Source organism: Oncorhynchus nerka, linkage group LG15, assembly GCF_034236695.1.
Source record: "Oncorhynchus nerka isolate Pitt River linkage group LG15, Oner_Uvic_2.0, whole genome shotgun sequence".
NCBI lineage: Eukaryota > Metazoa > Chordata > Actinopteri > Salmoniformes > Salmonidae > Oncorhynchus > Oncorhynchus nerka.
Window position 1 is genome coordinate 87385371 of NC_088410.1, and position 27349 is coordinate 87412719.

At 42.9% G+C, this 27349-nt stretch overlaps 2 protein-coding genes and 1 pseudogene across 2 annotated transcripts; all 3 read right to left on the reverse strand.

Annotated features, from left to right (window-relative positions):
- Positions 1–2145: 2145 nt before the first annotated feature.
- Positions 2146–15513, reverse strand: LOC115123729 (RNA-binding protein 5-B-like). Its single transcript, XM_029653083.2, has 25 exons — positions 15405–15513; positions 15124–15148; positions 14170–14335; positions 10607–10765; positions 10326–10395; positions 9836–9909; positions 8992–9075; positions 8604–8664; positions 8179–8241; positions 7889–8049; positions 7583–7680; positions 7396–7483; positions 7243–7314; positions 7080–7143; positions 6618–6709; positions 6385–6502; positions 6035–6126; positions 5721–5903; positions 5364–5504; positions 5161–5238; positions 4859–5047; positions 4646–4720; positions 4415–4518; positions 3666–3795; positions 2146–3279 (listed from the first exon to the last, which is right to left on the reverse strand). The coding sequence occupies exons 2-25, from the start codon at positions 15129–15131 to the stop codon at positions 3154–3156; spliced, it is 2496 nt and encodes an 831-aa protein (XP_029508943.1). The 5' UTR covers positions 15132–15148; positions 15405–15513; the 3' UTR covers positions 2146–3153.
- A 247-nt stretch (positions 15514–15760) lies between these two features.
- LOC115123727 (probable protein BRICK1-A) lies at positions 15761–18069 on the reverse strand. The gene is made up of 3 exons (XM_029653081.2): positions 17868–18069; positions 17064–17146; positions 15761–16957 (listed from the first exon to the last, which is right to left on the reverse strand). The coding sequence occupies exons 1-3, from the start codon at positions 17983–17985 to the stop codon at positions 16931–16933; spliced, it is 228 nt and encodes a 75-aa protein (XP_029508941.1). The 5' UTR covers positions 17986–18069; the 3' UTR covers positions 15761–16930.
- A 2338-nt stretch (positions 18070–20407) lies between these two features.
- LOC115123726 (glutathione peroxidase 2-like) lies at positions 20408–21737 on the reverse strand (annotated as a pseudogene).
- Between the last annotated feature and the right edge of the window lie 5612 nt (positions 21738–27349).

Sequence of the window (27349 nt, forward strand, 5' to 3'; positions counted from 1 at the left end):
TGTTAGTGCAGCCGGCCAGCCAATAGAGCAGCACCAAGAGGACGTAGAGGCGACCAGTCAGCAGCATGTAGGGGAGGATGGGTGTGGAGGACAGAACCAGGTCTAGCAGGGTTTCGAGGAAATTGACCACGTGGCAGTTGATGCTGAAGGCAAAGAGGGGGTGGCGGGACATGGGGTAGTTTCCAGTCCAGTACAGAAAAGAGACGGTGAGGGGGCCCTGGGAGATGTGGAGGAACCACTGCAGCCTCAGAGAGAGGCCCAGGGGAGCAGGAACGTATCAGGAGAGAGAAAATCTTCCTCTACTCTGCAGGATCTATGGGAGGTTAGCTACATTATATTACATTGTTAAGGAGACAAATACATTCCATGTTTATAGACTCAACAAATTGCATGAGATCTATTTTCTGATATATAAAGTAGGTCTAGACTAGTTATTGATGGGTTATTATTTTAGTTCCAAAACATTTACACACAAATCATTCACAAACATGAACCTGATCCCTAGAGACACTGTATTCACATGACATACTGTACAGGCATCTACCAGCAGAGACATCGCTCTGCTCTGGCCGACAGTCTCTTGGTGATCATGAAGGCAGCAGCCAGGTTCCAGAGGGCACACAGGTAGTACAGGGGTCAGTTATTTCCGGGATCCTTGGGACATCCCTACCCTAAATCCTAACCCCTACCATTATCCTAACCTTAACTCTTACCATTTTAAAATGGACATCCCTACCCTAAATCCTAACCCCTACCATTATCCTAACCTTAACTCTTACCATTTTAAAATGTCAACTTCAGTGGGCTAGGGACATCCCCCGAATAGCAAGGACTGTAGTACAGGCCCATGAGACAGTAGGTGAGGCAGCTGAGGAATAGGAGGGTATACTAAGGGGACATTGAATAGCAGGGCTGTGTACACACACCAGGCCAGTGTATAGACCAGCATGTAGAAGAACTGGCAGAGCAGCCAAGCCCAGGGAGGAATGTTCCACTGGGGATAGATGGGATAAAGGGAGCATAGGATATGGGATAGAGGGAGCGTAGCCTAGTGGTTAAGAGCAGAAACCAAAAGGTTGCTGGTTTGAATGACTGAGCCGACTAGGCAAAATATCTGTTGTTGTGCCCTTGAACTAGGGTCTTAACCCCGATGTCGCTCTGGATTAGAGTGCCTGCTAAATCAGTTTCCCAAACTCAGTCCTGGGCTGCTTAAGAGCTCCATGGAGGGGAACGCCATTACCTGGTAGTGAGTCACCGGGGAGGAGAGGAACGCCATTACCTGGTAGTGAGTCACCGGGGAGGAGAGGAACGCCATTACCTGGTAGTGAGTCACCGGGGAGGAGAGGAACGCCATTACCTGGTAGTGAGTCACCGGGGAGGAGAGGAACGCCATTACATGGTAGTGAGTCACCGGGGAGGAGAGGAACGCCATTACCTGGTAGTGAGTCACCGGGGAGGAGAGGAACGCCATTACCTGGTAGTGAGTCACCGGGGAGGAGAGGAACGCCATTACATGGTAGTGAGTCACCGGGGAGGAGAGGAACGCCATTACCTGGTAGTGAGTCACCGGGGAGGAGAGGAACGCCATTACCTGGTAGTGAGTCACCGGGGAGGAGAGGAACGCCATTACCTGGTAGTGAGTCACCGGGGAGGAGAGGAACGCCATTACCTGGTAGTGAGTCACCAGGTAGGTCCTGGTGGAAAATTGGTAGCAGGTAGTTCAGTATTCTCTAGCTTCAGTTTGTTAGAATGGCCATGCCTGTGGTAAGAGGAAAGGAAGTGGGGGGTGGGGTGGATTGCATCTGCAGAACATTTATTTTAGGTTGAAATCAAATGTAGTGGCCCTGCTTCAGGAGAAATGTGACCCTAGAGCCCACACTATAAATGTATTCCAGATTTCCTCAATGTTATGTCTCTTTACTGACCGGTTGAGCAGCCAAGTTTGGTATGTGACTCTAGATTGCATGTTCTCGTAGTCAATTAACCTTGCATTGAACTCAAATGTTAAGGATTCAAAGTTGAACATCTTGTGTAAATTCATATTTTAGTAATTTAGCAGACTTATCCAGTGACTTAGTCATTGCACTATACTGCACAATACCTGGAGAGCTACGCTCATCACTTATAACCAATGTTCCACACGAATTGAGTGATCGATCTTATTTAATATTTTCTGTACAAAATGAGAAAGCATATCATACAGAATGTACAATAATTTAAATACTATTGCCACAACAAAAGGAGAAAAACATGTCTATATCTTCATTCTTACAGAAGGAAATAATGACCTGTGCGTATATATACACAAATGATAAGTTACATAATTCATAGTTTTACACTTTCTCCAATAAAGACCAGTCCTTTCTTTATGTCTCTCTTCCCTGCTAGGCTAATGAGTACAGTAAACATAATTCTCCATCCAATCCCCTTATCGAGCGTGTCATCTTCTCCATGCCGCCATTACAATCCCTTCAGCTCATCTCAAGGTGTCTTTTAATGGATGACTGTAGGGAAGGATTTTAGGATACCCCTGGATGTTGGTCCCACACAGAAAGGAAGGGAACATAGGAGCAGGGCCCAGATTTACAAAGTCTTCTTATGAAGACATTTCTTCTTAACTGCCATTTTTTCCTTAACTAAGTAAAGATGCTATTCCTCAAAAAGGGTTATTGGAACATTTCTTATGCTTCTCCTTAAGCAAAAAGTTAAGAAATTAGATTATTGAAAATAAAGTTCATGGAAATGTTGTTCATTCCAAGATAGCTAAACCCTTGTCTTAAACTCAGGGCAGTGAGAGAAAATGCAATTGAAAACAATTGAACATGTTTAATTCACACAAACTTCATCTGAAAGTATCAGTATTGATTATTTAAACCCAAGAACATGTTTTAGAATAGTGATCTCAGTAAGAAATACGGTAACATGATTGGCATTGCTAGTTAAAACGTTTGCTTAGCAACAAACATCCCAAGAAGATATTTGAGAAGATGGTAAGAAATCATAAAATCTTCAGATACGGTTGAGGAATTGCACTTACAAACATCTTTTTATATCCTTAAGAAGCTTCTTAAGTTTTTGCATAAGTGTTTTGTGAATCTGGGCCCAGGCCCAGAAGGATGTGTCCATTCTTAGGAGGCAGGTAGATTGGGCAAATCACTCCATTTCAGTGAAGCGGGCAAACATGGCTTTGCGGACAGCGTCTTTGTATGTGTCGGAGGCAGACAGGCCGTAGCTGCTGCCTTTGGTTCCAAGACCAGCTCCCTTTGCCCTCAGCTGAGCCTGTAGAGATGACAGCAGGCCTGTGATCAGTAAAGCAATATGACACTGGAATCACTGGCATATTAAATAACAAAAAAATCTCTATCCATCTCTATATACTTATTTTCCAATATATTGCTTAGGTGTTTAAACACATTCAGACAATAAGGAAATTAGGTGGAGAGAAAGACAGTGGGAAGGGTGTGCCCAGGGATTGAACCCTGGTCTCCGGTGGGAAGTTGTATATGTGATGTGACGTCTCGGGGAATGTTACCTCTACCACGGCTCTGCATTTATACAGCAAACTTAACAGACTTGTTGTATATGAAAGACACCTTAACAGTTTCCTTATGTTTAGCTGTTGGGTTGAAGCAGCACTATTACTGGTTTAACTGGACGAGATTCACCTCTATAGGTGCAGTGATGCCCTGCTGGTTACGGCCCAGACCTCTGCCCTCCTGCCATCCCATGGCCTGCAGCATCTTGTTCCCTATGTTGTCACTGTTCAGACCGTCCTTGGTGGGTTGTTCATAGTTACTGCAGAGGGGGAAATGACACAACAATCATTATTACCCAATCTCATGTCACAGAACATCAATGTAGGTTCTTGAGTCAAAGTATGCTTTGTTCACACTGCAGACCGTAATGCTCAAAGCAGTTTTGTTTTTCAAATCTGTTTTGGAATACTGACTGTCCAAACAGCAAGTTACAAGCGACCAAATCAGGTGTTAAGACAGCAGTAATTTGCTGACATGGCTATGCTAGTTGTCATAGTAACGATGGGTGTGTGTGCAGTGGTGTGGGCTGACTGGTGGTGGTGCTCGTGCTTCCTATCAGTTAGAAGTTATGTAGCACGTTAAGGTGACAATGCCTGCCATATAAGTTTCCCAGTTGCTTTGAATGTTCAAAATCATAGTAGAAGAATACTTAACACCTCAAAGGATAAGATTAACCAACTTTCAAAATGAGTCCTTTTTGGCTAGCCACAGCAGTCAACTAGCTGGCTAGTGGTTTAGCACATTTACATGGTTCTTTTCACCTATGAAGGTGGTTTGAAATGTGTCTTGGAATATCAGAATATGGATTTGAGTCACTTCAAACTGACAGTGTGAACAAGGCTTAAGAAGTATGTGCACGGCATAACACTAGCACTAACATGACTGGTGCTGGCTGTGCGGTGAATTTCTTCTTCTTGGGTGCTGGGGGTTCAGGGATGCCGTATTTTTCTCTCCTCTCCGCAGCCCGGTCCCTGTACTTCATCTGAGAGCAAGAAAGAGACACAGAGAGTGTGAATGAATGTAGAAACAAACCTGATAACAGGGTTTCTATTAACTGGACCCCAACTAAAACAGTTAAAGCAGCATCGTCTCCATGTCTGAGCCGTTACCTCGGTCTCTCTCCTCTCCTGCTCCTCCAGCTCAGCCTCACTCAGCTTAGATCTGCGGTGGACCTCCAGGTTTTGCTGGGATAAGACAAATAAGTCAAAGACCTTTACACTTCATTCATACATTTCAAGCTCTTCCTTTCCCAGATTAGCTTTTCATAACAGTTGAGAAAGTGGACTATTTTGGAGTTCTTCCTTTGAGTCAGTGATAAGTACCTTATGGAGGTCTGAGAGCTGCTGGTGGCGCACCAGGCCATCCTTATTGGGGAACTGTCTCCTACACAGCAGGCACGCCATCTTCTTCCAGTCTGTCAGCTGGTCCTGCTCACCACCACCATGCTCCGGCTCTGCTGCACCCCCTTCCTCTGGGTCACTGTCTCCACTATAGGCTGCCACCAGACCAACCTGGAGAAGGACAACCAAATGGTTGTATATTAACTAGGTAGTTACCATACCAGACTGGAAAATGTACTCTAAAATTGCAGCTCATACATTGGAGTCTAGTAACAATATCTTACCTTGGCTGAGTTGGTTGGGGCCTGCTCCTCAGGGCGCTGCACTGCTTCTGACATCAGCATTTCCAAGCTTCCAGCCTGCTGTGAAGTCACACCACAACACTACTCAGTCCACCTCGTCAATCTACCATCAAGTCAATGTTAAGATTTCCTGGATGGGTTTTCTAAAGGATTCAAACTATCATGGATAGACTTAAAATGGCTACCTTCTTCTCGAAGAGTGTGAAGCCTGCGTCAGCGGCCGCGGCCTCTTTCCTCTCCTCCTGGCTGACGGGCTGGAAGCTGCTCTTAAAGTTCTCCTTCTGCTTGTTCAGACTCTTCGCCCAGCGCTCCATGTCCTTAGCGATCTGAAAGGCCAACCAGAACAACTCAGACACACCAACCACGGTATTCAGCAGTATCATTGTGTATCACTGTAATCCATGTGTATTTAATGTGTGTTAAGTCTTGTGTGCTCCTCTGCTGCAGAACCAATTGCCCCCTCTTAGACAAATACACTTGAACAAACTACACACAATTATCACAAGTCTAAAGTTATGCTGTCTCGATATCCCTCTGCCTACCTGCTGCGCCGTCTTGCTCTTGGGCTTTTCTTGTTTCCTCTCCTTGGATTCCTTAGCCTCGTTGCTAGCTGCTGCTGATGCATTCGCACTCTGCTCAGTTTGGTCGGCGGCTGAGGCAGGGACGTACGTCTGCTTCTCACTGTCCCAGTAGAGGTACTGCTGCGTCTGGGAGTTGTAGTAGTACTGAAGGAAAGGAGAAACTACAACTATCAAAACACATACATCCACAGACCAAGTGTTCGCACAACTCAGACGGCATTGTGCAACAATGCAGAACAGCAAGAGAAAACACAGACTGGTGTGTGGGTACTAACGTGGGTATTTGGGTCGTAGTAGAGGCCGGTTTGAGGGTCGAAGTAGAAGCCAGAGGATTCGTCATACTGGTAGGTAGAGGTATCAGGTACAGCTGAGGATGCAGACAGAGTATGGCATATTAAAAGAGTCAAACACCTGGCTTGAACAGAGTAGATCATTTTACATCTGAAAGGATTCCACAAGTGTTCTATTCTTTTCAATTCTGCACTGGTACCTGCAGTGTCAGTCAGACAGGGAACATGCAGTGTCAGTCAGACAGGGAACATGCAGTGTCAGTCAGACAGGGAACATGCAGTGTCAGTCAGACAGGGAACATGCAGTGAGACAGGTAGGCGAGTGAGGCTCTAACCTGTGTCAGTGGCCAGTCCAGAGAGTGTCGCTGTGGCTGTGGAAACCGGCGCTGTCATCGCAGCTGCCGAGTGAATTCCGGTTTGTTTTGCTTCCAGTTGCTGGGCCAATTGCAACGCCTGCAAAGACACAATTGGTAATTATGGGAATCTTTACAGCGAGCACATTGTGAGTTGTGCAGTAAATAAGGCTGTGTGTCGTGACAAGCTCATAGGTTAAATACATAGGACTTACTTGTGTGGCAGTGTGACTGATGAGGTTGGATTGGTAGACCTGTGCACCTTGTGAGATCACCACTCCTGTAGCTGCTGGGACACCTGGAGCCGCTGTCAATACAAGACTCCCAGGCTTTATAACATGCTATTACCAACACCTCTTTTGGAAACAGATCTTTAGCACCTGATGCCTTACCATACAAGTCAATGATTGTTGTAATGCTTCCAATGCTTCCTACATCCTTCACAGTACAAGTAGTGTCAACAGCGTACTGATGTATAACACTGACACCACCACCTGGGATTCCAACAGCCCTAACCCTCTTTATCCCTAATTATTAAAGCAGCTAGGGGTTCTGTAGAAACCCTGTACAACAAAGCTGACAAAATTACAGCCCCGCCTTACTGACCTCTCTACAGGGAAAGTATCTGTTAAAGGTATCGACACGGAATGAATTGCAGACTGTATGTTTCCTCTTACCTCCCAGTATTCCGTTCCCCTGGGAAGGGTCTCCTGCTGCCTGCTGGTAGTAGGCTTGGTAGTCCTAGCAACACAGAAAGGAAGTCAGTCAGTCACATTGGAGCATTTGCAATAAACCCCAGGGATTTCCAGACTGGGGTAACCTCCCCGCCGATCATCATACCTGTGTGTAGGGAGCGTAGCCCTCCTCTAGGTAGCTGTACTCTGACAGATGTCCTTCAGCACCCTGCTGAGGCTAGGAAGGAATACACTGCATCTTAGTATGTGTGTGGCAAAACAAAAGACAGTGGCTGAATATGAGCGGTGTGTGGGTTACCTGGCTGGAGGACCACTGGGCAGCAGCGATGGCTGTGCTGGCCACAGAGAAGGCACTGATCCGGTTACCGTCTGGGAGCAAGAGATCCCTGAAGAGAGAAGAGTCAAGATTAGAGACGCTGTCTTCACTACGCCCTCTGAGGACATAATTTACTGAAAACCATTGACATCTGTGACAGGACACTCACTTCCTGGCACTCTTGGCATAGTCCACACCAATGGTCTTTCCATCCAGCTTGAGAGGAGGCTGTAGTCCTTGTAGGATGGTTAGAAGCTGAGATGCCTCCTGTGACGCATAAAAAAACAAAGCACTTAAGACTATTTTACACAGATTTCACTTAATCAAGCCAAAGATGAGAAGCACCAGTCGAGCAATATGGCCATTCATAATCATAAGGGACATCAATGAAGTTAGAGGATGTTCTGTAGAGAAACTAAAATCTAAGACCATATCATGTGTATATGTGGAGACGTCTGCTTAAAGGATGGCGTACCAGAGGGGAGGAGAGCTGTACAAAGGTGAAGCCTCTGTTCTGGCCCGTCTGTTTGTCCTTAATGAGACGGATGTTGCTAGGTGACAGGTTGGCGTAGGGGGCCAGGGCTGTCAGGATGGCCTCCACCGTGGTCAAAGGGGCTATGTTCCTCAGGATGATTGCTGGAGAGGACATGAACACATACAGTCTAAAGTCTCTCACTGGCTCTCCTCAAACCCCCCTTCCCCATGACATCTGACAGGACATTATGGGTGTGTCTGTGGGCTGCCCATTTGTGGAGAGGTACTCACTGTCGCCGTAGTAGTCTCCACTCGGCTGGATCTCTGTGACTCCAGTGGTGTTGGTCTCACCCTCTGTTGAGGCAGACAGAATGAGAGCAGGGCATTAACGTCATCTCACCTTCAGTACCCATGAGAGTCCAGGACATGAGTTAGAGAAAAAAATCCGCTCCACAGGGATTTGACATCCTCGCTATTCCGCCAGTCAATTCTCACGTACGTTTTCAGCTAAATCTGATTTGTTCACAATACTAAGGAATATGATTGGTCAGTGTTTATGGGGGCATGATGACAGTCGTGTTAATAGGGTTGGCATTTCTAAAGTATATATATCAGTATTCTGTACTGGTCCTGTGCGCAGCCCCTCTTGCCTGAACATTGTCTCAGGCCATCCAGATGGGTGCAGGCAGTGGCTTCCTGGTTCAGGAACTACTTACCAGCTTTAGCTGCTCCACACCTGAAGCACTTCAGCCTCCTCCGGAAATTGTACAGGCCGCACTGCAAGCAACCGGTCACATCATTTTTATTGATAATACAGCTACTTATGTCCAGGACACTGCTGCCTCAGATGAATAGCAAACTAACAGCGGTGCAGCATACGGTACTTACCTGAGCCAAATGCTCACCCTGGCAACTAATGAAATCAGGGATCCCTATACCTAACGACGTGCTCCAACTCATTTGGCAGGAGCTCATTCTGGACTCTAAGGTAACTAACAATTGAGGGCCTAACGTTGTCACTACAGCATTTCAGATAGGAGTGGAAGGTAAATATAGTGTGGGCAGCAGGGTTGGACATGTAGTCAAGCCACAAAAGAAACTTACAGTGTTGCAGAGCCAGTCTTCAAACTTGTGACGCGGGATGCTGTAGTGCATGGCCACACTCTTGCCTTGGATGACCAGGAGTTTCTGCAAGAGGAGGTTCAAAATGTTGGTAATTTCAAGCTTCCTGGCAGGCACAGGTCTCACTCTAGCTGCAACCAAAGAACAAGCAGTGCTGGCAGGTAGGGAAGGGGAAAGGGACCCCCGGTTGGAGTTGGTATCAAAGACAGACAGAAAGATGTGTATGTGAGCTTGTGTACAGAGGGTTCTTAAGGTGTTTGGGACCCGAGTGTCCAGACTGAGCCGGAGCAGTGTGTATAATGTTAACATGAGAGATACTTTTATCAGCTTTCCTAGAACCAGGGATAAGCCTCCCACAACAGACATTGGATGAAAATTAATTTGCTAAGCACAGCATAAATCAAAGAAATCAAAGGGGGGGGGCTCAAATTTGGAGAGGCCCCTGGGCTAAAAGGAGTAGAAATTCACCATTTGTCCCCCGAAGGCCTTAGGCCAATTTTATTTAATCAGGAAACTCTTACCAGCCATACTGCAAGGTGCTACAATCTCAAAGCTAGTTTGAAAATCAAGTGTTTTAAGTTAAGCTTCCGATAAATTAGGCTACATGGGGGGGGGTGAAATGCTAAATAAACCTCTAAAATCATGCAGTCTTTCTGGATACCATATTCAGATTCCAATATTGTATTCTCCAACTACAAATCCACATTTCCTTCAAAACCTCAGTTCTTATTTATAATCACTTTGGTTGCCATTTGGTTGTCTTTTTTCATAGCCCCAAGGTAAAAAAAACAAGTAAAAAAACTAGACTTGGCGATTGTGAAGCAACCTGATTGGTCTCCATCCATCGGGTAGCATCTTGCAAGTGATAAAACTCCACGAAGACGAAACCTCGGCTTATACCTAGAGACAGCATTCAAATATAGACGGGAGGAGTGTTAGTCAGAGTCCATGGGCACAACATTCAAACTCTGTCACAAACTGCTTCAGGGGCCAGTACGGCAAACAGTGGGCCCTTCCTTTTGGATTTTGCCATAGCAAGAAATGCTGCAGGATGACACTGGCCCAGACATACTCAGTGTGCCTCTATGACCAGTGTCTCGCTCATTTAAAACAGCTTGGCTGGCTGATGGCCTTTCTTACCTTTTCGCTCCACATTTTAAGACAAAATAAAATTGTTTCTTTGCTTGACATTAATTCTTAACAATTTCCGATTTTTATGTTGCTATAGCAAAACTGAAGTCAACTGAAGCAGATTGGCCCTGTAGTCAAATATAGTGTGGGGGGAGGGGGGGCTGCGTGGTACGCCTGGGTCTCACCTGTCCTCTTTTTCATCAGGCGGACATCTATTGGCTGGGGTCCCTCCAGCTGGTCCAGGGCAGCTCGGATCTGGACGGCAAGAGAAAGACAGACATTAAATCCGTAGCCTTAAGTTCTGGAACACATTTCACTTGACATTATACATAGTTACTACTGTGTCCTTTAGTTTTACTCTTCGCAGAGTAGGCTATACAGTAGTGCCCCCACCCTTCTTCGCAGAGAAAATGGCAGCCAACCAAACCACAGGTGGTGTGTCTAAAGCAGAGAAAGAGAAACTTACGTCTCCCTCTGTAATGTGAAGAGACAGGCCCCGGAGCATGATGGTTTTACTCTCCTTCTCCTCCCCTGGCTCCTCCCTGTATTCCTGCTCAGGGTAGTCTCCATCAGAGTGGTAACAGTCTTCAGATCTATCGCTGTTCCGTCGCTTCCTGTCTCTCTGCTGGAGTGGATAAAACAGTATGCATCAGCATGGACCAATGCTAACTTTTGTCCTCACTATCCCAAATAACCAAAAACTTACTGTCCAGAACATAATTTCTACTGGCTAGGACATTGTGTAGTTCTTAAGTTCATTGGGTTCATGCAGGGCCTATAGGTTGACATGCCTTCTCGCCATATTCAGCTATTAAATGAGCTACATCTGGTTATTATAAATATGTATATTTATTAAAGGGGCAGTGCAGTCAAAAAGGTGCTTTCTGTGTATTATATATTCAAATCAAATTGTATGTCACATGCACCAAATACAACAAGATGAATAAAATATACAAGAATGGAGCTATATATACAGGGAGAACCAGATCAATGCGCAGGTGTAAGAGGTATTTGAGGGAGGTAAAATGAATGAAAGCAGTGTAAAGTGACTAGGCATCAGGATAGATGATAATAATAAAGGTATTTAAGGTAGATGAAGGCAGGGTAAGTTGACTAGGCATCAGGATAGATAATAAGGCTTTAATAAGGCAACACTAGATGTTTGAACATTGCTGTGAGGACTTGCTTCCATTCAGCCACAAGAGCATTCGTGAGGTCGGGCACTGATGTTGGGCTATTAGGGCTGGCTCGGTGTCGGCCTTCCATCTCATCCCAATGGTATTCGTGAGGTCGGGCACTGATGTTGGGCTATTAAGGGCTGGCTCGGTGTCGGCCTTCCATTTCATCCCAAAGGTATTCGTGAGGTCGGGCACTGATGTTGGGCTATTAGGGCTGGCTCGGTGTCGGCCTTCCATTTCATCCCAATGGTATTTGTGAGGTCGGGCACTGATGTTGGGCTATTAGGGCTGGCTCGGTGTCGGCCTTCCATTTCATCCCAAAGGTATTCGTGAGGTCGGGCACTGATGTTGGGCTATTAGGGCTGGCTCTGTGTCGGCCTTCCATTTCATCCCAAAGGTATTCGTGAGGTCGGGAACTGATGTTGGGCTATTAGGGCTGGCTCGGTGTCGGCCTTCCATTTCATCCCAATGGTAATCGTGAGGTCGGGCACTGATGTTGGGCTATTAGGGCTGGCTCGGTGTCGGCCTTCCATTTCATCCCAATGGTATTCGATGGGGTTGCGGTGAGGCCTTTGCGCAGGCCAGTCAAGTTCTTTCACACCGATCTCGACAAACCATTTCTGTATGGACCTTGCTTAGTGCGAGGGGGAATTGTCATGAAACAGGAAAAGGCCTTCCCTAAAACTGTTGCCACAAAGTTGGAAGCATAGAATGGTCTAGAATGTCATTGTATTCTGCAGCGTTAAGATTCCCCTTCACTGGAACTAAGGGGCCTTGCCCAAACCATGAAAAACATGGCCTACCACTTTGCGGCTGAGGCGTTGTTGCTCCTAGACATTTCCACTTCACAATAACAGCACTTACAGTTGCCCGGGGCAGCTCTATCAGGGCAGAAATTTGACAAACTGGAAAGGTGGCATCCTATGATGGCGGAACGTTGAAAGTCACTGAGCTCTTCATTTGGGCCATTCTACTGCCAATGTTTGTCTATGGAGTTTGCATGGCTGTGTGCTCGATTTTATATACCCGTCAGAAACGGGTGTGGCCGAAATAGTTGAATTCACTCATTTGAAGGGGTGTCCACATACTTTTGTATATATAGTAGTATAGTTTTTCTTTACATAAAAAAACATTAAACCAAAACATACACAGAAAATGGCTTCATTTTCATCAGATGACAACAGATGTGCAAAGCTATTTCACTAGCAGTCACAAGTAAATGAGCTAACAATGAAAAGGCAAGGTACATTTATAATGTTTTTCCTAGAAAAAACATAGCTAGCTATATTTCCCCATGTTTAGCTTGAAGTTAATCTTGCATTTTACTGGAAAATAAATAAATAGGCTACACGAGAAAAGTAGCTACACATCAAATCAGACCGCTGTCTGCTGATAAATTCACCAATGGTCATTCTTCATCTGAGTGGAGAATTGCAACTGAAGCACAAAATTTGTATGATGCAGATCATACAGTAGGCTAGCCAAGACTAGTTGTTTTATTTGTAGCTTCTTTTTGTAGACTACCAACAGTAGCCAGCATTTTGTTAGTATGTTCACTATTGAAGGTTTACTTTTGTAAATCACGTTCCCCTAAAATAAATAAGCTCAGCGAGTAGATTGATGGGCACTTCTTTTTCCTCTGGACAGCTCACGTGTAATGTGTGAAGTAGAGGTTGACCGATTATGATTTTTCAATGCCGATACCGATTATTGGAGGACCAAAAAAGCCGATACCGATTAATCGGCCAATTAAAAAAAAATGTATTTGTAATAATGACAATTACAACAATACTGAATGAACACTTATTTTTTTACCCCCTTTTCCAATTGTTAGTAGCTACTATCTGGTCTCATCGCTACAACTCCCGTACGGGCTCGGGACAGACGAAGGTTGAAAGTCATACGTCCTCCGATACACAACCCAACCAAGCCGCACTGCTTCTTAACACAGCACGCATCCAACCCGGAAGCCAGCCGCACCAATGTGTCGGAGGAAACACCGTGCACCTGGCAACCTCGGTTAGTGTGCACTGCGCCCGGCCCGCCACAGGAGTCGCTGGTGCGCGATGAGACAAGGATATCCCTACCGGCCAAACCCTCCCTAACCCGGACGCTATGTCAATTGTGCGTTGCCCCACGGACCTCCCGGTCACGACAGAGCCTGTGGGAAAACCCAGAGTCTCTGGTGGCACAGCTGGCGCTGCAGTACAGCGCCCTTAACCACTGCGCCACCCAGGAGGCCCATATTGAACACTTATTTTAACTTAATATAATACATCAATAAAATCTGACAAGGAAAAAAATCTGTCGTTCTGCCCCTGAACGAGGCAGTTAACCCACCGTTCCTAGGCCGTCATTGAAAATAAGAATGTGTTCTTAACTGACTTGCCTAGTTAAATGTAGGTATAAATAAAATAAAAAGATTTAAAATAAATCTGCGCCCAAAAATACCGATTGTTATGAAAACTTGAAATCGGCCATTCTGATTAATCGGTCGACCTCTAGTGTGAAGGCATCAACTCATGTACTGCTTGGAAAGTTGTGACTCGCTGGAGCATGGTGGTGTTAGAATGAAAGACCAATCAAATTGTTCAAATTGCATGAATTTTCCACTTGTAGTCTTTAATGCTTTTCAATGGCAGAACGCGACACTAAAGGTAAATGTTGAACCGGAAGGCAAAAATGTGCTGAAAAGTTACTGGCCAGGTCAGGACAGAGAAGATTCACCGGCCCCGGCCCAGCGTTGATACTGGTACCTGATCAGTGGACTCTACTAGTAGTCAATGAGATTGGTTTTGGATGCACTCCCATTACAAGTCATGTCACTGGGTGCCTGACTCAGAACACATACCTCTGGACTGCCTCTGCTCCCCCGGCGTTCTCCTCCATCGTAGCGTTCGCTGTGTCTCTCTTCTCCCCATCGGCGCATGTCCTGCTCTCCCCTCTCACGCCACTCTGACTCACCCCGGCCCAGATCGTTGCCGCCGTATCTTCCGCTACGCTCTGTGCGACTCAACCTGTGCACAGTCAGGCATGCATACAGAGTAAAAAGCTGATTGAAATTTGACACACTCAAGGAATAAAGAATGTGTTCCAATGCAATTGTATATTGGTCAAGATAACTTCCAAGTACTTTTATTTACAGTTAGAAATGTAATCCTCCCAATTCTGATTTATTCTTCAAGCTGAAATTGTTGTGTGTGGATTTAGTCAAGAGGTTTATCCAACAAACCACTGCATTCAAGTCTGGTCTCAGACTAAATACGAAATGCTGAGACCTGGTTGTGCGTTCTCATACTGAGAATGTCACTGATGATGCGATGCCTAACGCCCTAGCCAGTTTAATATGAGGGAGAGTTTCTTACTAGCAAACCATGGAATGGTAAACATTACTGCCCCTGAACAGGCAGTTAACCCACTGTTCCTAGGCCGTCATTGAAAATAAGAATTTGTTCTTAACAGACTTGCCTAGTTAAATAAAGGTAAAATTAAAATAAATAAATAAACATAAGCCAAAATCAGCAAGCTAAATTACTTTGACCGAAATATTATTGCAAGTTAGCTAACTTAGTAGGTTCGATCCCGGGCTGTATCACAACCGAGGGTGATTGGGAGTCCCATAGGGCGGGGCACAACTGGCCCAGCTTTGTCCGGGGTAGACGGTCATTGTAAAATAAGAAATGGTTATTAACTGACTTGCCTAGTTAAATAAAAGGTCAAACAAAAAAGTAGCTTGTTAACGTTAGCTAACTTGCTAGTGAGACAATACAGTACCTACAATATTTTTATGCTGATTTAAACTCACCGTCCCATTTCAATGGTTGTCACGACTATCAAAGGGTGGAGATGTGTGGAATTGGGGGACAAGAAAAAAAACGTGTATTATTATTCCAGCATGTAAATACAACCTAGTTAGCTAGATAGTTTGCTTGTCTGCTGAAAGCAGAGGCAAGATGGAGACACAATGACGTACGCTTCAAGCTAACGTTAGCTGATTGAGACTTGCCTTGAGCTAGCTGGTACCTAGGTTAAGAACACAAATAGTAACGCATAGGAGTACAACTATACAGAAGCATTGTAACTCACCAGTTTAAACAAGCTTTAAAATAGTATACAAATATGTTTGAAAACAATTCAAGGACTTGCACATTTCAAAGGGAAAATGGTGTTTGACTCGTCAACACTTTCTCCTTCCCAAGATGCTTAGGGCTGGAACGTGGAAAAAGACGATGCATGTTGGGTAACGAAGTTTTTTCAAGGGTGATTGGTGCCTTCGTACGTGGCTAGGTGTAGCCTGTCCTGCCTGGTTTTCACAGGCCTAAAACATTTCACACAGGTCTATAACATTTAATGAAAGGCAACATCGGGAGCTTGTGAGCGTGAGAATGAATAATCTTTACTACTCAAACCTTTTGTCTGGAGAAAATGACACATAGCTGCACTTTCAATGTTAGTTTCTTTATTTTTTGCCATAAAACAATTGTCACTATGTACTGTACAAACATGACCATGAGATAGTAATAGAAGATTAATAAATACACACAAACAGCAGTGTCAACTTGGCACTTGGGGACATAAGCCTCTCATTTTGATTTTGTCATTCATGATTCACAGCAGGTAAATCAACTGTTCAAATGTTTCAAACACAGGTGGATGTATGCTTAGACATTCACTTGGCAAGATAAACAAAGCAAGAATGCAGTTGTACAGTGATTTCTTGAGTGATAAGCTTGTCCTTCTCCACTCTACGATTGAGTGCACATAATACACTGTTTGAACCATAAAAATGGATGAAATAGCCTTCTCATGAATTTAGTATGGAGTTTAAAACTGTTAACACACAAAATAGTCAGGTATATGTTCAGAATCAAACAAAAAAGGTCCAAAACAAATTGAGCCAAATGTTGCCTCTTCATTGAATCAGTGAGTGAAATACTTACACACTTGTCACTAATATGTAGGCTCAGCATTCCCAAACAGTCCCATTACAAGTCAGAATGTTAAACAAACTTCATTTCAGCTTACTTTACCTGTTGCCTGCCAATTTTGTCCCTATGTCAGAGGTAATCTGATACAAAATATCCACAGGTAAGTATTGTATTTTGTATTTTATTTTCAATACAGATGTAATTTGCACTTGACAAACACTTACACAATATGGCTGAGCCTAACTTAACAGCAAACACTTCCAGCTGATTGCGAGGAAATGTTCTTCGGTCGACTATATTCGGCTATTGTCTACATATTGTGCATCACGTGCAATGCATCGATAGATTGAAAATACAAAGCGACAGAACCTACTGGCGCCACAAAAAGTAAGGTAAACAACACTTTCCTGTGGATACCCTATCTCCACCTACTGCCAAAAGGACCAACAGCATGTACAACTGGTAGAGTAAGTGTAAATATAATTTTAGTAAACATTTTTTGTAGAGACTATTGCGTCTTTTTAACAGCGAATTCTTTCAGACGGATATCCATGGAGTAACCATAGGAAAGTCTGATGTTTAGGCAAAGCCAAATGTAAACTATACAGTAAGTACGTATAAAATAATTAACAGAAAATTAGGAAAAGTGGTGTATTCATGGTGTTTCAGCAGTCATCTGGAGGTCTAGGTCAGGGTTTCACCTTTAGTAACCTTGGGAGTGAGAAACAGATACATAATGAATTTCAGATGTTCCAACTGAGATTTTTTTCTGTATCAGTATTTTATAACCTCATACCATCATTTCAAAACCACTTACCCTTGCCTCAATGTATTCAATCCTCCGCTCCAAGGCAGTTAGCTTCTCATTAAGAGTGGCTAACCGGGACCGACAGGACATATCTGGAAAATAAATTCACATGAAAATTGACTTTATGTTTTCTTATTATTCATTTCATATTGTCCATTCCAGCAAGGTTCCAGCAATTGTGATGGATGTGTAGCCAATGCCAGCTGAGTACAGTTTGGCTTAGATTGGTTTGGCCCTATTATTATTAAGCTATTAGGGTCAAGTTCATTTAAGGTAGATCACTACAGTAAATATAACATCGAGGTCATAGCACAATCCACAGGACACTCAATTCAAACATATGGATTGTGTGATGCCAGACAATAGTAATAAAAAAAAGTATAACAATATAGCATTAACCTGACCCCAGATCTCTGTATGCAATGTGTAACTGCTTGGCATGCCAAATTAGAGTTGGCTAAAGTAGGCATGTAGATTACATCTGGGACCAGGACATTCATAATACCACTGGCAATTGTTGTGCAACAACCACTGCTACCTAAAGCTAGCGTCGTATGCGGGCTAGATAAGCAACCATCAATGGACTGCACCAGGGCTATGCTCTCTCAGGTCATGACAAGCTCACAAGACAGTAACAACATTACACGCTGGCCAGATATCAAATACTGTTACCGCTACCCGTACGTACTCCAAGCTAGCTAGCAAGTATTCGTTAGCTAGCTAACTAGGAGTGGTCGATTGCTTGTTTAGCTAGATAGCTAACGAGCGAGCCACTGGACGAAAGCAGGAAGGAATGCCTTGGGTAAAGCTTACCAAATGAATTTAGGAAATCGGCAATCTTCTTGATGCTACTCGTGATCACTTCTATATACTCGCGATTTGCCCAATCCTGATGGATTTCTCTTTGAACTGGGTCATCCTGGATAGACATCTTTACGAGTTTGCTAAACTCAATACTTCCGCGGTCTGGTAGGGTGCGCCAAATGCTGTCACCAAGGGGGGTTGGTGGGTTGATCGCATGGTAAGAGCTATCCGGGATACTTGGGACGTCCATACCCTAACCGTAACTACAACCCTTCCCTTCTTTAACTATTTGAAATGGCAACTTCAGAAACCTTTCCAGCAACATAAACTCACACGAAAGAGCTTACATATTCATAATCAGTTTGCTCACGAGCCACATTCAACACGTTCAACTAGCTACTTAATCACGAGACAAGGATGGCGGTTGCAGATTCCAAGACCTTCAGAAGTTTAGCAAGTTCGAACTTTAAAAATCAGTCAGAGTTATCAAACGAGCAGCATCAGCAACAATGGTGAGGCCAACAAGCACTAACCCGCACCACACACAAGAGCTAATGTTAACGTACTTGTTATTTCAGATCGCTTGACACGATATATATATACATATATATGCTAGCTAACACCCGATCGCTGTTCCATGGTGCTGAAATACAAAGGTAGCTAGTTTAGCTATGTTTTTTGTTGCTATTAGCTTGAAGCTTTAGGCATACCAACAATGACAATTTCAATACTTCTATAATCATTTTAAAAAATAGCTAAGAAACTTGCCTTATCAAATGTCAAGGGGGTCAGGGTCAATATGCCCAGAAACATGGGTCATCCCATCCTAGGCCTTGAGTGCCTGGTCAGTAATTCGGCCATAATTACTACAAGGTTTAGATAAGCTGGTTCGACTAACTCACCTAGTAAACTATAAAATGTTAGTTGACATGGGCTAATTGTAATCCAGACTGTATTACAACCGGCCGTGATTGGGAGTCCCATAGGGCGGCGCACATTTGGCCCAGCGTCGTCCTGGTTTGGCCGGTGTAGGCCGTCGTTGCAAATAAGAATTTGTCCTTAACTGACTTGCCTAGTTAAATAAAGGTTCAATTAAAAAAAATATATAATAATAGACTCTGTCAGGTACTGACTTTAAAATAGGACAACTGCTGATGCACTTCCAGCGGACGCTATGGGATATCAGCCACTATTCTACCATAACCATTTAATTTGTACAGCATTAGCCTCTCCAACAAGCCTGAAACAGTGTAAACAAGGACAAGGGCTAACTGATGCCTTGGACCGTGCAATGGAGGATATTACAGCACTAGAGATCTCTACACCTTCTTCTCTTGATAAGTCCAGCAAGGACTCACTCAGTCACTCACAAACAAAACTCCAATTTGAGGAACCACTTGTCAGGTATAGAGATTATGGCTACATAAAAAGCAAACAGACTTAATTACAATAGGCTATACCATAACAATGTTATTTTGAGGTAATTTGTCATTTTGTCATTCAAAAGGCGAGAGAAGTCAAGGCACAAAAGGGAGGGCTTTGCACTGTCAAGCAAATCCGAAGCTCCATTCCCTAAAGATCTACTTGAAGTTTTAGGTTAGTATTAAAACACCAACTAATTAAAGATTAGTTCAAACACAATTTGTGATGTTCACGCGCTGGTGGTTATTTTTCATTTTTCCACATTTCAATGTTAAACAACATGAATGTTTAAGGTCAGCCCTTGTACTAGTTTAAAGACACAAAAGCTATCACATAAAGGAGATGGCAAACACCAACCACTCAAAGCTTGCATTGTGTCCCCTGCAAAGGGACTTCAGATATCCAGACTCTGGAGAATCTAGTGGCTAAACTGGAGTTTGAGAATGAGCTGCACCGTGTGTGTGGGAATCAGGACGTAGACAAGGAGTTTCTATCACCAGAGGAACACAGTTCAGACAGCTTAGTAGAGGACAGAAGCAGCAGCAATGGAGATGTGTCCAGTTCAGAGGAGGACCACTGCATGTTAGAGATTGTGTTGCAGATGGAAAGGGAGTATAATCTTTCTGTTTATTACAATGACTTCTGTACTCAATGACAAGACCCTCATTCAGCCAGTTATCTGTACACAGAGCATCGTGACATAGGTTTCTGTTGATAACAACTCCTCAGGAAAGATTTTCAAGACAAACCTGTCTGAAATTAGGATTAAATCTGGGCTCACTTTACAGTACATAGAACAATCAGAGAAGTGAATTATTCAGCAGCAAACTTGCTGTTTTTTATGTATCCCTCTACTTTATTTTGTAAAGAGACATCTAGGCTGTCATATTTCATTGGTTTAAGTTACTGTAGTTCCTGTTTTTTATACACCATAAATTCAGTTTATAGTATTTATAACCAATATTACAACTATTTGATTGTAACAATCTATAGAACATTGCTCTATTGTAAAAACTTTGATTGTATGTTAATATCAACCATCAACCTGTTATCACTCCTCAAGTGACTTATTACTCCTCAAATGTAGAATTACATAAAGTTAAAGGAAATGAAAACCAATAAAAACATGTTTTTATTACATTTATTTCTCCACTGACTGGTCTTTGCTATACATGAGTAATACACTACTGTTAGATTCAGGACTTTACATCTTTATCAGAAACTCCCCTCACAACAAAGGTTTTAAGGAATGTCTTCATTCAGTAAAGAGTCTAAAAAAACAAGAGTATCTTGCACAGGAGGGCAAAGCCAATTGAAACAAATGCAGCAGGCGTATTCCTACAGAGGCAGATGCTAGTAGCAAAAGCCGTTGGTACTGGTGAAGGGATATTGTGATTGTGATGAAGAAAATGTGCGACTGCTGATTAACAGGAGAGTGAAGACATTCTGTGTTGTCCCTGTGGCCCTCTACATCCTTATCACCACCACCACTGTACCCCTGTGAGAGCTCTGCCTGGACGGTTTATTTAACATTGAGTAGCACCTTAATATCTGCCTCAATGTCACTGGTCGGGAACCTTCTGCTGTAGCGCTTGTAAGGATCTCCATCAGGACTGACCAGGAACTTTTCAAAGTTCCAGGAGATGTCATTCCTGCAGACAGGGCTCCACATGATGAACTTGGGGTCGCTCATGAGGGCCATGGAGTCATCGGAGGGGAATGGCAATTTATCCTTGAGATACACAAACAAGGGGTGGGCATCCTTCCCATTCACATCCATCTTCTCAAAAAGTGGAAATTTGGGCTCAAAGCCATTTCCTGGACGGATATACTTCAGGGACCTCAGGATCTCATCATTCTTACAATTCTCCTGTTTATACAGAATCAGAATCAATAAACAATCAATCTGTTTCAGAAATCTTAATTGAAGCATGTTAACAACATGGGGGGGACTAAGAATGTTTCAATGATGAGTCCCAAAAGTATTACACAGACAGAGTTGAACAATATTGTTGTTATTACCAATCTACAATGTTGCAACAACTGCGGAAAAACTACATTTGGGCTCGCAGTCTGAGAGTTGACCACTACTTGACCACCACATTTCAAATATAAGACTGAATAATCTGCAATATTCATATAGAAAAATAAGTGAATGCCTACCTGATGGCCAAACTGGTTGCAGGGCACCCCAAGAACCACGAGCCCCTTTTCAGAATACTGCGAATGGAGCTCGTTCATCTGAGTGTAGTCCCTGGTTGTTGTTCCTCAGAGTGACGCCACATTTTCAATAAGCACAACTTTATCCTTTAGGGAGGAGAAATGTAGCAAATCTCCAGACAGCAATTTAGCTGAAAAGTCGTAAAACTTCTTTATTTTCCCAGCCATTTCATGAAGCAACGACGTTTAACTTTCGGATGCCTTCCGTTTTCTTAGCTTTTGTACAGCAACTGAAAAGGGGAGGTGCGACTTTTCAAAGTTTGAGGAAGTCGCAGTTTCGAGAACCACCGATGGTGAAAAATGTGGGAGAAATTAGTTTAAAATAAAGTTAAAGTATTTATGTGGAAATAATTATATGGAATGATCCATCTAACGAATGTCCTTAATTTGAGTATATATTAAGGTTGGAGTAAATACAAAACATTATGAAGCCGTCTCCGGCTGTACCAAACTAGTTAGAATTTGCTGCCATCTATTGGCAATTTTAGAGAGGTTCCTCCACAGGATGAATTCTAGTCAATCACAAACATCCCTAATCCGATTTTTTTGGTCCAATCTGAAAAATCTATAACACACACAGCAGTGCCTTTTGAACCTCTTAATTTTAAGGGGGAAAAAAATAAAAAATAATATGTATATTCCTTCAGAAAAAAATTCTTAACAGGGTGGAACCTAACAAAGTGGACAATTTGGAGATTATATTAGCCATAGCTCCGTGAGTGACCAAGATTGAGCTAGAATAATGGTAAACACTTGAACAGGATTTTAACTTCTCTATCGAACATAGTTTAACATTTCGATTTTTTTTTGTATATATAATTTTGCCTAACAAGGTGTAAATGAGTGGGAAATACAGACTAACAACATGAAACATGGTAAAATAGATACAACTGAGTGTTTATATTTATTTATCTTTGCACCGTTGTTTTCCCACCAAATAAATGATGACACTTCCTGAATGTGGTGTCATTGTAGGAAAGGGTTGTTTTCTTAAATGGAAAATTTACAACAAACTAACAGGGTGGAAAGTGATATCAGGGACACACAGTAAATCTTAAATAAAATAATAATAAATACAATAATCATGTAAAAAAGTTATGAGAGAGAATTTAACTAGGACTATAAAATAATGAAGAATTTTTTTAAATATTGTATTATTTTATGGCTTATATTTCTCGTAGAATTTGATGAATAACCTCCGGGGACATGGCAAAAACTCCTATGTCCACTGAATTCTTTTTTAGAAAATGCATAAAATTCGCTTTTTAATATCCATATTTGTGAGTTTTTAAGGTAAAGGACACCTGACCTTATATTTAAAGCTTTTTGAAATCCGCATGTCCGACTACTATACACTAAATAAGAAGTGATATTTCCTGGGGACAGGAAAGGCACCGCATGATAGCAATAACCCAACAGTTAACAGTAGTGTTAATATAATCCATCTTCATCTAAATATTGAGCGATACACCATTTTTTCCCCTTTTCAAAGTAAGATATTGACATTTTCAGATAAACACAATTGCGGTCTATCAGTTTTATTTTGCCTATTTAAAACCAGCTTACCTTAACCAGGTAAGCTAGTTGAGAACAAGTTCTTATTTACAATTGCGACCTGGCCAAGATAAAGCATAGCAGTGCGACACAAACAACAACACAGAGAATAAACAAGCGTACAGTCAATAACACAATAGAAAAAAAGAAAGTCTTATATACAGTGTGTGCAAATGGCGTGAGGAGGTAAGGCAATAAATAGGCCATAGTAGCAAAGTAATTACAATTTAGTCAATTAAAACTGGAGTGATAGATGAGCAGATGATGATGTGCAAGTAGAGATACTGGTGTGCAAAAGAGCAGAAAAGTAAATAAAAACAATATGGGGATGAGGTAGGTAGATTGGGTGGGCTATTTACAGATGGACTATGTACAGCTACAGCGATCGGTTAGCTGCTCAGATAGCTGATGTTTAAAGTTAAGTCTCCATCTTCAGCGATTTTTGCAATTCGTTCCAGTCACTGGCAGCAGAGACCTGGAAGGAAAGGCGGGCAAATGAGGTGTTGGCTTTGGGTATTTAAAAATATATATATATTTCACCTTTATTTAACCAGGTAAACTAGTTGAGAACAAGTTCTCATTTAGAACTGCGACCTGGCCAAGATAAAGCAGTGCGACACAAACAACAGCACAGAGTTACACATGGAATAAACAAGTCAATAACAGTCAACACAATAGAAAAAAGAAAGTGTGTGTAAAAGGCAATAAATAGGCCAGTAAGTAGCAAGCAATATACCTGCTGGAGCACATGCTGTTATTGTGACCAGTGAGGCAGAGCTTTAGACTTTACTTTTTTTTTTTTACCCCTTTTTTATTTGTGGTATCCAATTGGTGGTAGTTGCAGTCTTGTCTCATTGCTGCAACTCCCGTACGGACTCAGGAGAGGCCACATGGCTCTTGACCGTTGCCTCTCTGCTTCTTGACACAACGCACATTCAACCCAGAAGCCAGCCACACCAATGTGTCAGAGGAAATAATTTGTGACCTGGTCAGCGTGCACTGCGCATGGCCCAACACAGAAGTTGTTAGTGCGCGATGAGACAAGGATATCCCTGCTGGCCAAGCCCTCCCTAACCCGGACCAATTGTGCGTCACCCCATGGGCCTCCCGGTCGCAGCCGGCTGCAGCAGAGCCTGGGCTCGAACCCAGAATCTCTGGTGGCACAGCTAGCACTGAAATGCCTTGGACCACTGCGCCACCCGGGAGGCCCTACCTAGCATAGACTTATAGGTGACCTGGAGCCAGTGGGTCTGGCGAAGAATATGTAGCAAGGGCCAGCCGACTAGAGCGTACAGGTTGCAGTGGTGGGTGGTATAAGGGGCTTTGGTAACAAAACGGATGGCATTGTGATAGACTACAGCAAGTTTGCTGAGTAGACCGTTGGAAGCTATTTTGTAGAGGACGCCAAAGTCGCCAAAGTCGAGGATCGGTAGGATAGTCAGTTTTACTAGGGTAAGTTTGGCGGCGTGAGTGAAGGAGGCTTTGTTGCAAAATAGAAAGCCGATTCTAGAGTTGATTTTGGATTGGAGATGTTTAATATGAGTCTGGAAGGAGAGTTTAGTCTAGCCAGACACCTATGTATTTGTAGTTGTCCACATATTCTAGGTCAGAACCGTCCAGGGTAGTGATGCTAGTATTTGGTTTTACTAGCGTTTAAGAGTAGTTAGAGGCCACGGAAGGTGTGTTGTATGGCATTGCAGCTCATTTGGAGGTTAGTTAACACAGTGTCCAAAGAAGGGCCAGATGTATACAGAATGGTGTCGTCTGAGTAGAGGTGGATCAGAGAATCACCAGCAGCAAGAGCGACATCATTGATATATACAGAGAAAAGAGTCAGCCCGAGAATTGAACCCCGTGGTACCCCCATAGAGGCTGCCAGAGGTCCGGACAACAGGCCCTCCGATTTGACACACTGAACTCAGAGAAGTAGTTGGTGAACCAGGCGAAGCAGTCATTTGAGAAACCAAGGCTATTGAGTCTGCCGATAAGAATACGGTGATTGACAGAAAGTACTCTGACACTGAAAAGAGCCTTGAAGCTATAACCCGACCTCCAGTATGTATATTCTGTGAGAGTACAGTATGTATATTCTGTGAGAGTGATTGATTTGAGATTTAATCAGGTGTGCTAAGGCAGGCTATGAATGACGCAAATCATGTGACTCAAAAGCGTGGCTTTTCCTCTGCCTCCCCCTGTTGCTCCTAAAAATGGTAACAGGATGAGGAAGCACTTCGATATCAAAATAGGGCAAACCAACAAGCTATCTACTTAAATATATCACACTAGAAGCACTGAAACTGTGCGTCGTTCAGTTCCATATTCGTCAGATACTGTGAGTGTTTTTTACGTTTTCAGAAAAAACATTCAAGTGCGAGAAGGGGACACCTTGGTCCTTGCACGGACCCCATGTCCGCTAACGGGATGTGAAAATAAACAGCGAGACTGTTATAATGGTGTTTCCACGCTCAGTCAGTGTTAGGTAATTGAATTATAACCGTTATGGGAATGTGCCATAGTTTTAGATCTAGGATTATAGGACCGCACTCATCGATAACCTACAGCGGGCGAACGGGTGCTAATGCTGGGCTAGATGGCGAGCCTGGGCAGCAGGATAATTGTTCCGACCAGGAGCTTCGGGATCAACGCAGAGTGGAGGAGAAAGCACGGATCAAAGCAGAATTAAAGAGAAGTCGGAACATAGACAAGAGTCTGAAAGCAGAGAAGAGGGAGTACAAACAAACCCACAGGCTTCTGCTATTGGGTAAGTTAATTGAACTGTTAAACGACCTCATTTAAAGTGTTGTGCTCTGCACTGCATATTTGGCCATATGTCCATAAGGATCTCAGCTTTGTGATCATTTACTAACTGGACAAGTAACCTAACTGATCTGCTATGACTGCTAATAAGCTTGTTCTGTGTTTTTATTCAGAAGAATATTCACACTGAAATTGGATATAGTTACCATATATAGGCTAGGCCCTGCACTTGATAAATCACTAATGTCATTTTACCAATATATCAAGAGTCAAGACATATACGTTGTAGTTCCCTCTGATATCGAACTGGCTATCTACACTGAAATCTCAGCTGCGTTCTCTACACCATTGTGGGTGATGCTTATTGATGTCCAAACAACACGTTATTTTTGAGGGACTTATTTTTGAGGGACTGTTTGTTGTAAGTGTAAATATGCAACAGCAGTACATACAGCCCTATTCATCGCTTGTTATTACAAACACAAGACTTATTGTAGCCTACAGTTTATTTAGTGAGTGAATTAAGAAACGACATGCTATCATGGCTTTCAGAGGCTAACGCTGCCTTGAGGGTATATGAGAACAGGCAGATTCTCACATGCTTGCTTTTTGAGAAAAGAGACCAAAACAAGATTCATTTACACACACACACACACACACATACACACACACACACATACATATATATATATATATGCAGAAAATTATCCATAAGGACAAGTAATAACTGCTTATGCCAGTTCTTGTGGAAGGCGTTGTTTTGATTTGCTCAAGTGAAGGAGAACAGGTTTCATTAAAAAAAATGGAATCAAAAGTGTTAGCAAAGTAAGACCTTGATACAACCTATAGTTATAGACTGTATCACAAGGAGACCCTTAGCTCCTTTGCCTTTTATAGAAGCTGTCCCTTCTTTCCACGTTACACAAGGAAAGGAGGGCAGTCTGCAGACACAAGTGGAAGAACTGTGTGGGCTCTGTGACCAAAATACACCAGTCATGCGGGGCTGCAGGTTTAAGAACAGACTGGACATGAGCAGAATGAGAACCTACTTATGCTTATGAACAATCAGGTGTGAGTTAGTTAGTTATTATCTTAATCATTGCTTCTCTTCGTTGTTCTGCTGATGATCTCCACCCTGTTAGCTAAGGCTATCTTCTGTGTCCTTAGGGGACCTCTTGTTGGAGTTTGAAATGTTGTTTTTAGAAAAACAGAACAAAGTAGAGGTATGATTGTGCTAAAATGCTAATTTGTAGAAAACAAAAAAGGAGCTACCTTGTAATAAAATTAAACATCTTCTTAGCCAGATTAATTGTTTTGAAACTCAAATCCGGTGGCAACATGTCATTCAGAGCAGGTAGGGCAGAGCCCCGCCTATTTTGAGCCCCACCTGTTAGGCTAAAAACACACATATATATATATATATATATATATATATATATATATATATATATATATATATATATATATATATATATATATATACTTCAACTGTGAGAGATGGAATCTAAAACAAAAATCCAGAAAATCACATTGTATGA

What these genes read in the sequence shown, in the direction of transcription:
- LOC115123729 (XM_029653083.2), bottom strand. An exon ending in GCTACGCTCCCTACACACAG is followed by an intron (nt 7,144 to 7,242) that starts GTATGATGATCG and finishes CTGTGTTGCTAG; the next exon opens with GACTACCAAGCCTACTACCA. An exon ending in TGGACTGGCCACTGACACAG is followed by an intron (nt 6,127 to 6,384) that starts GTTAGAGCCTCA and finishes CTGCATCCTCAG; the next exon opens with CTGTACCTGATACCTCTACC.
- LOC115123727 (XM_029653081.2), bottom strand. Translation starts at nt 17,985, where the DNA reads ATGTCTATCCAGGATGACCCAGTTCAAAGAGAAATCCATCAGGATTGG. An exon ending in CGATTTCCTAAATTCATTTG is followed by an intron (nt 17,147 to 17,867) that starts GTAAGCTTTACC and finishes TTTATTTTCCAG; the next exon opens with ATATGTCCTGTCGGTCCCGG. An exon ending in TTGAATACATTGAGGCAAGG is followed by an intron (nt 16,958 to 17,063) that starts GTAAGTGGTTTT and finishes CTCACTCCCAAG; the next exon opens with GTTACTAAAGGTGAAACCCT.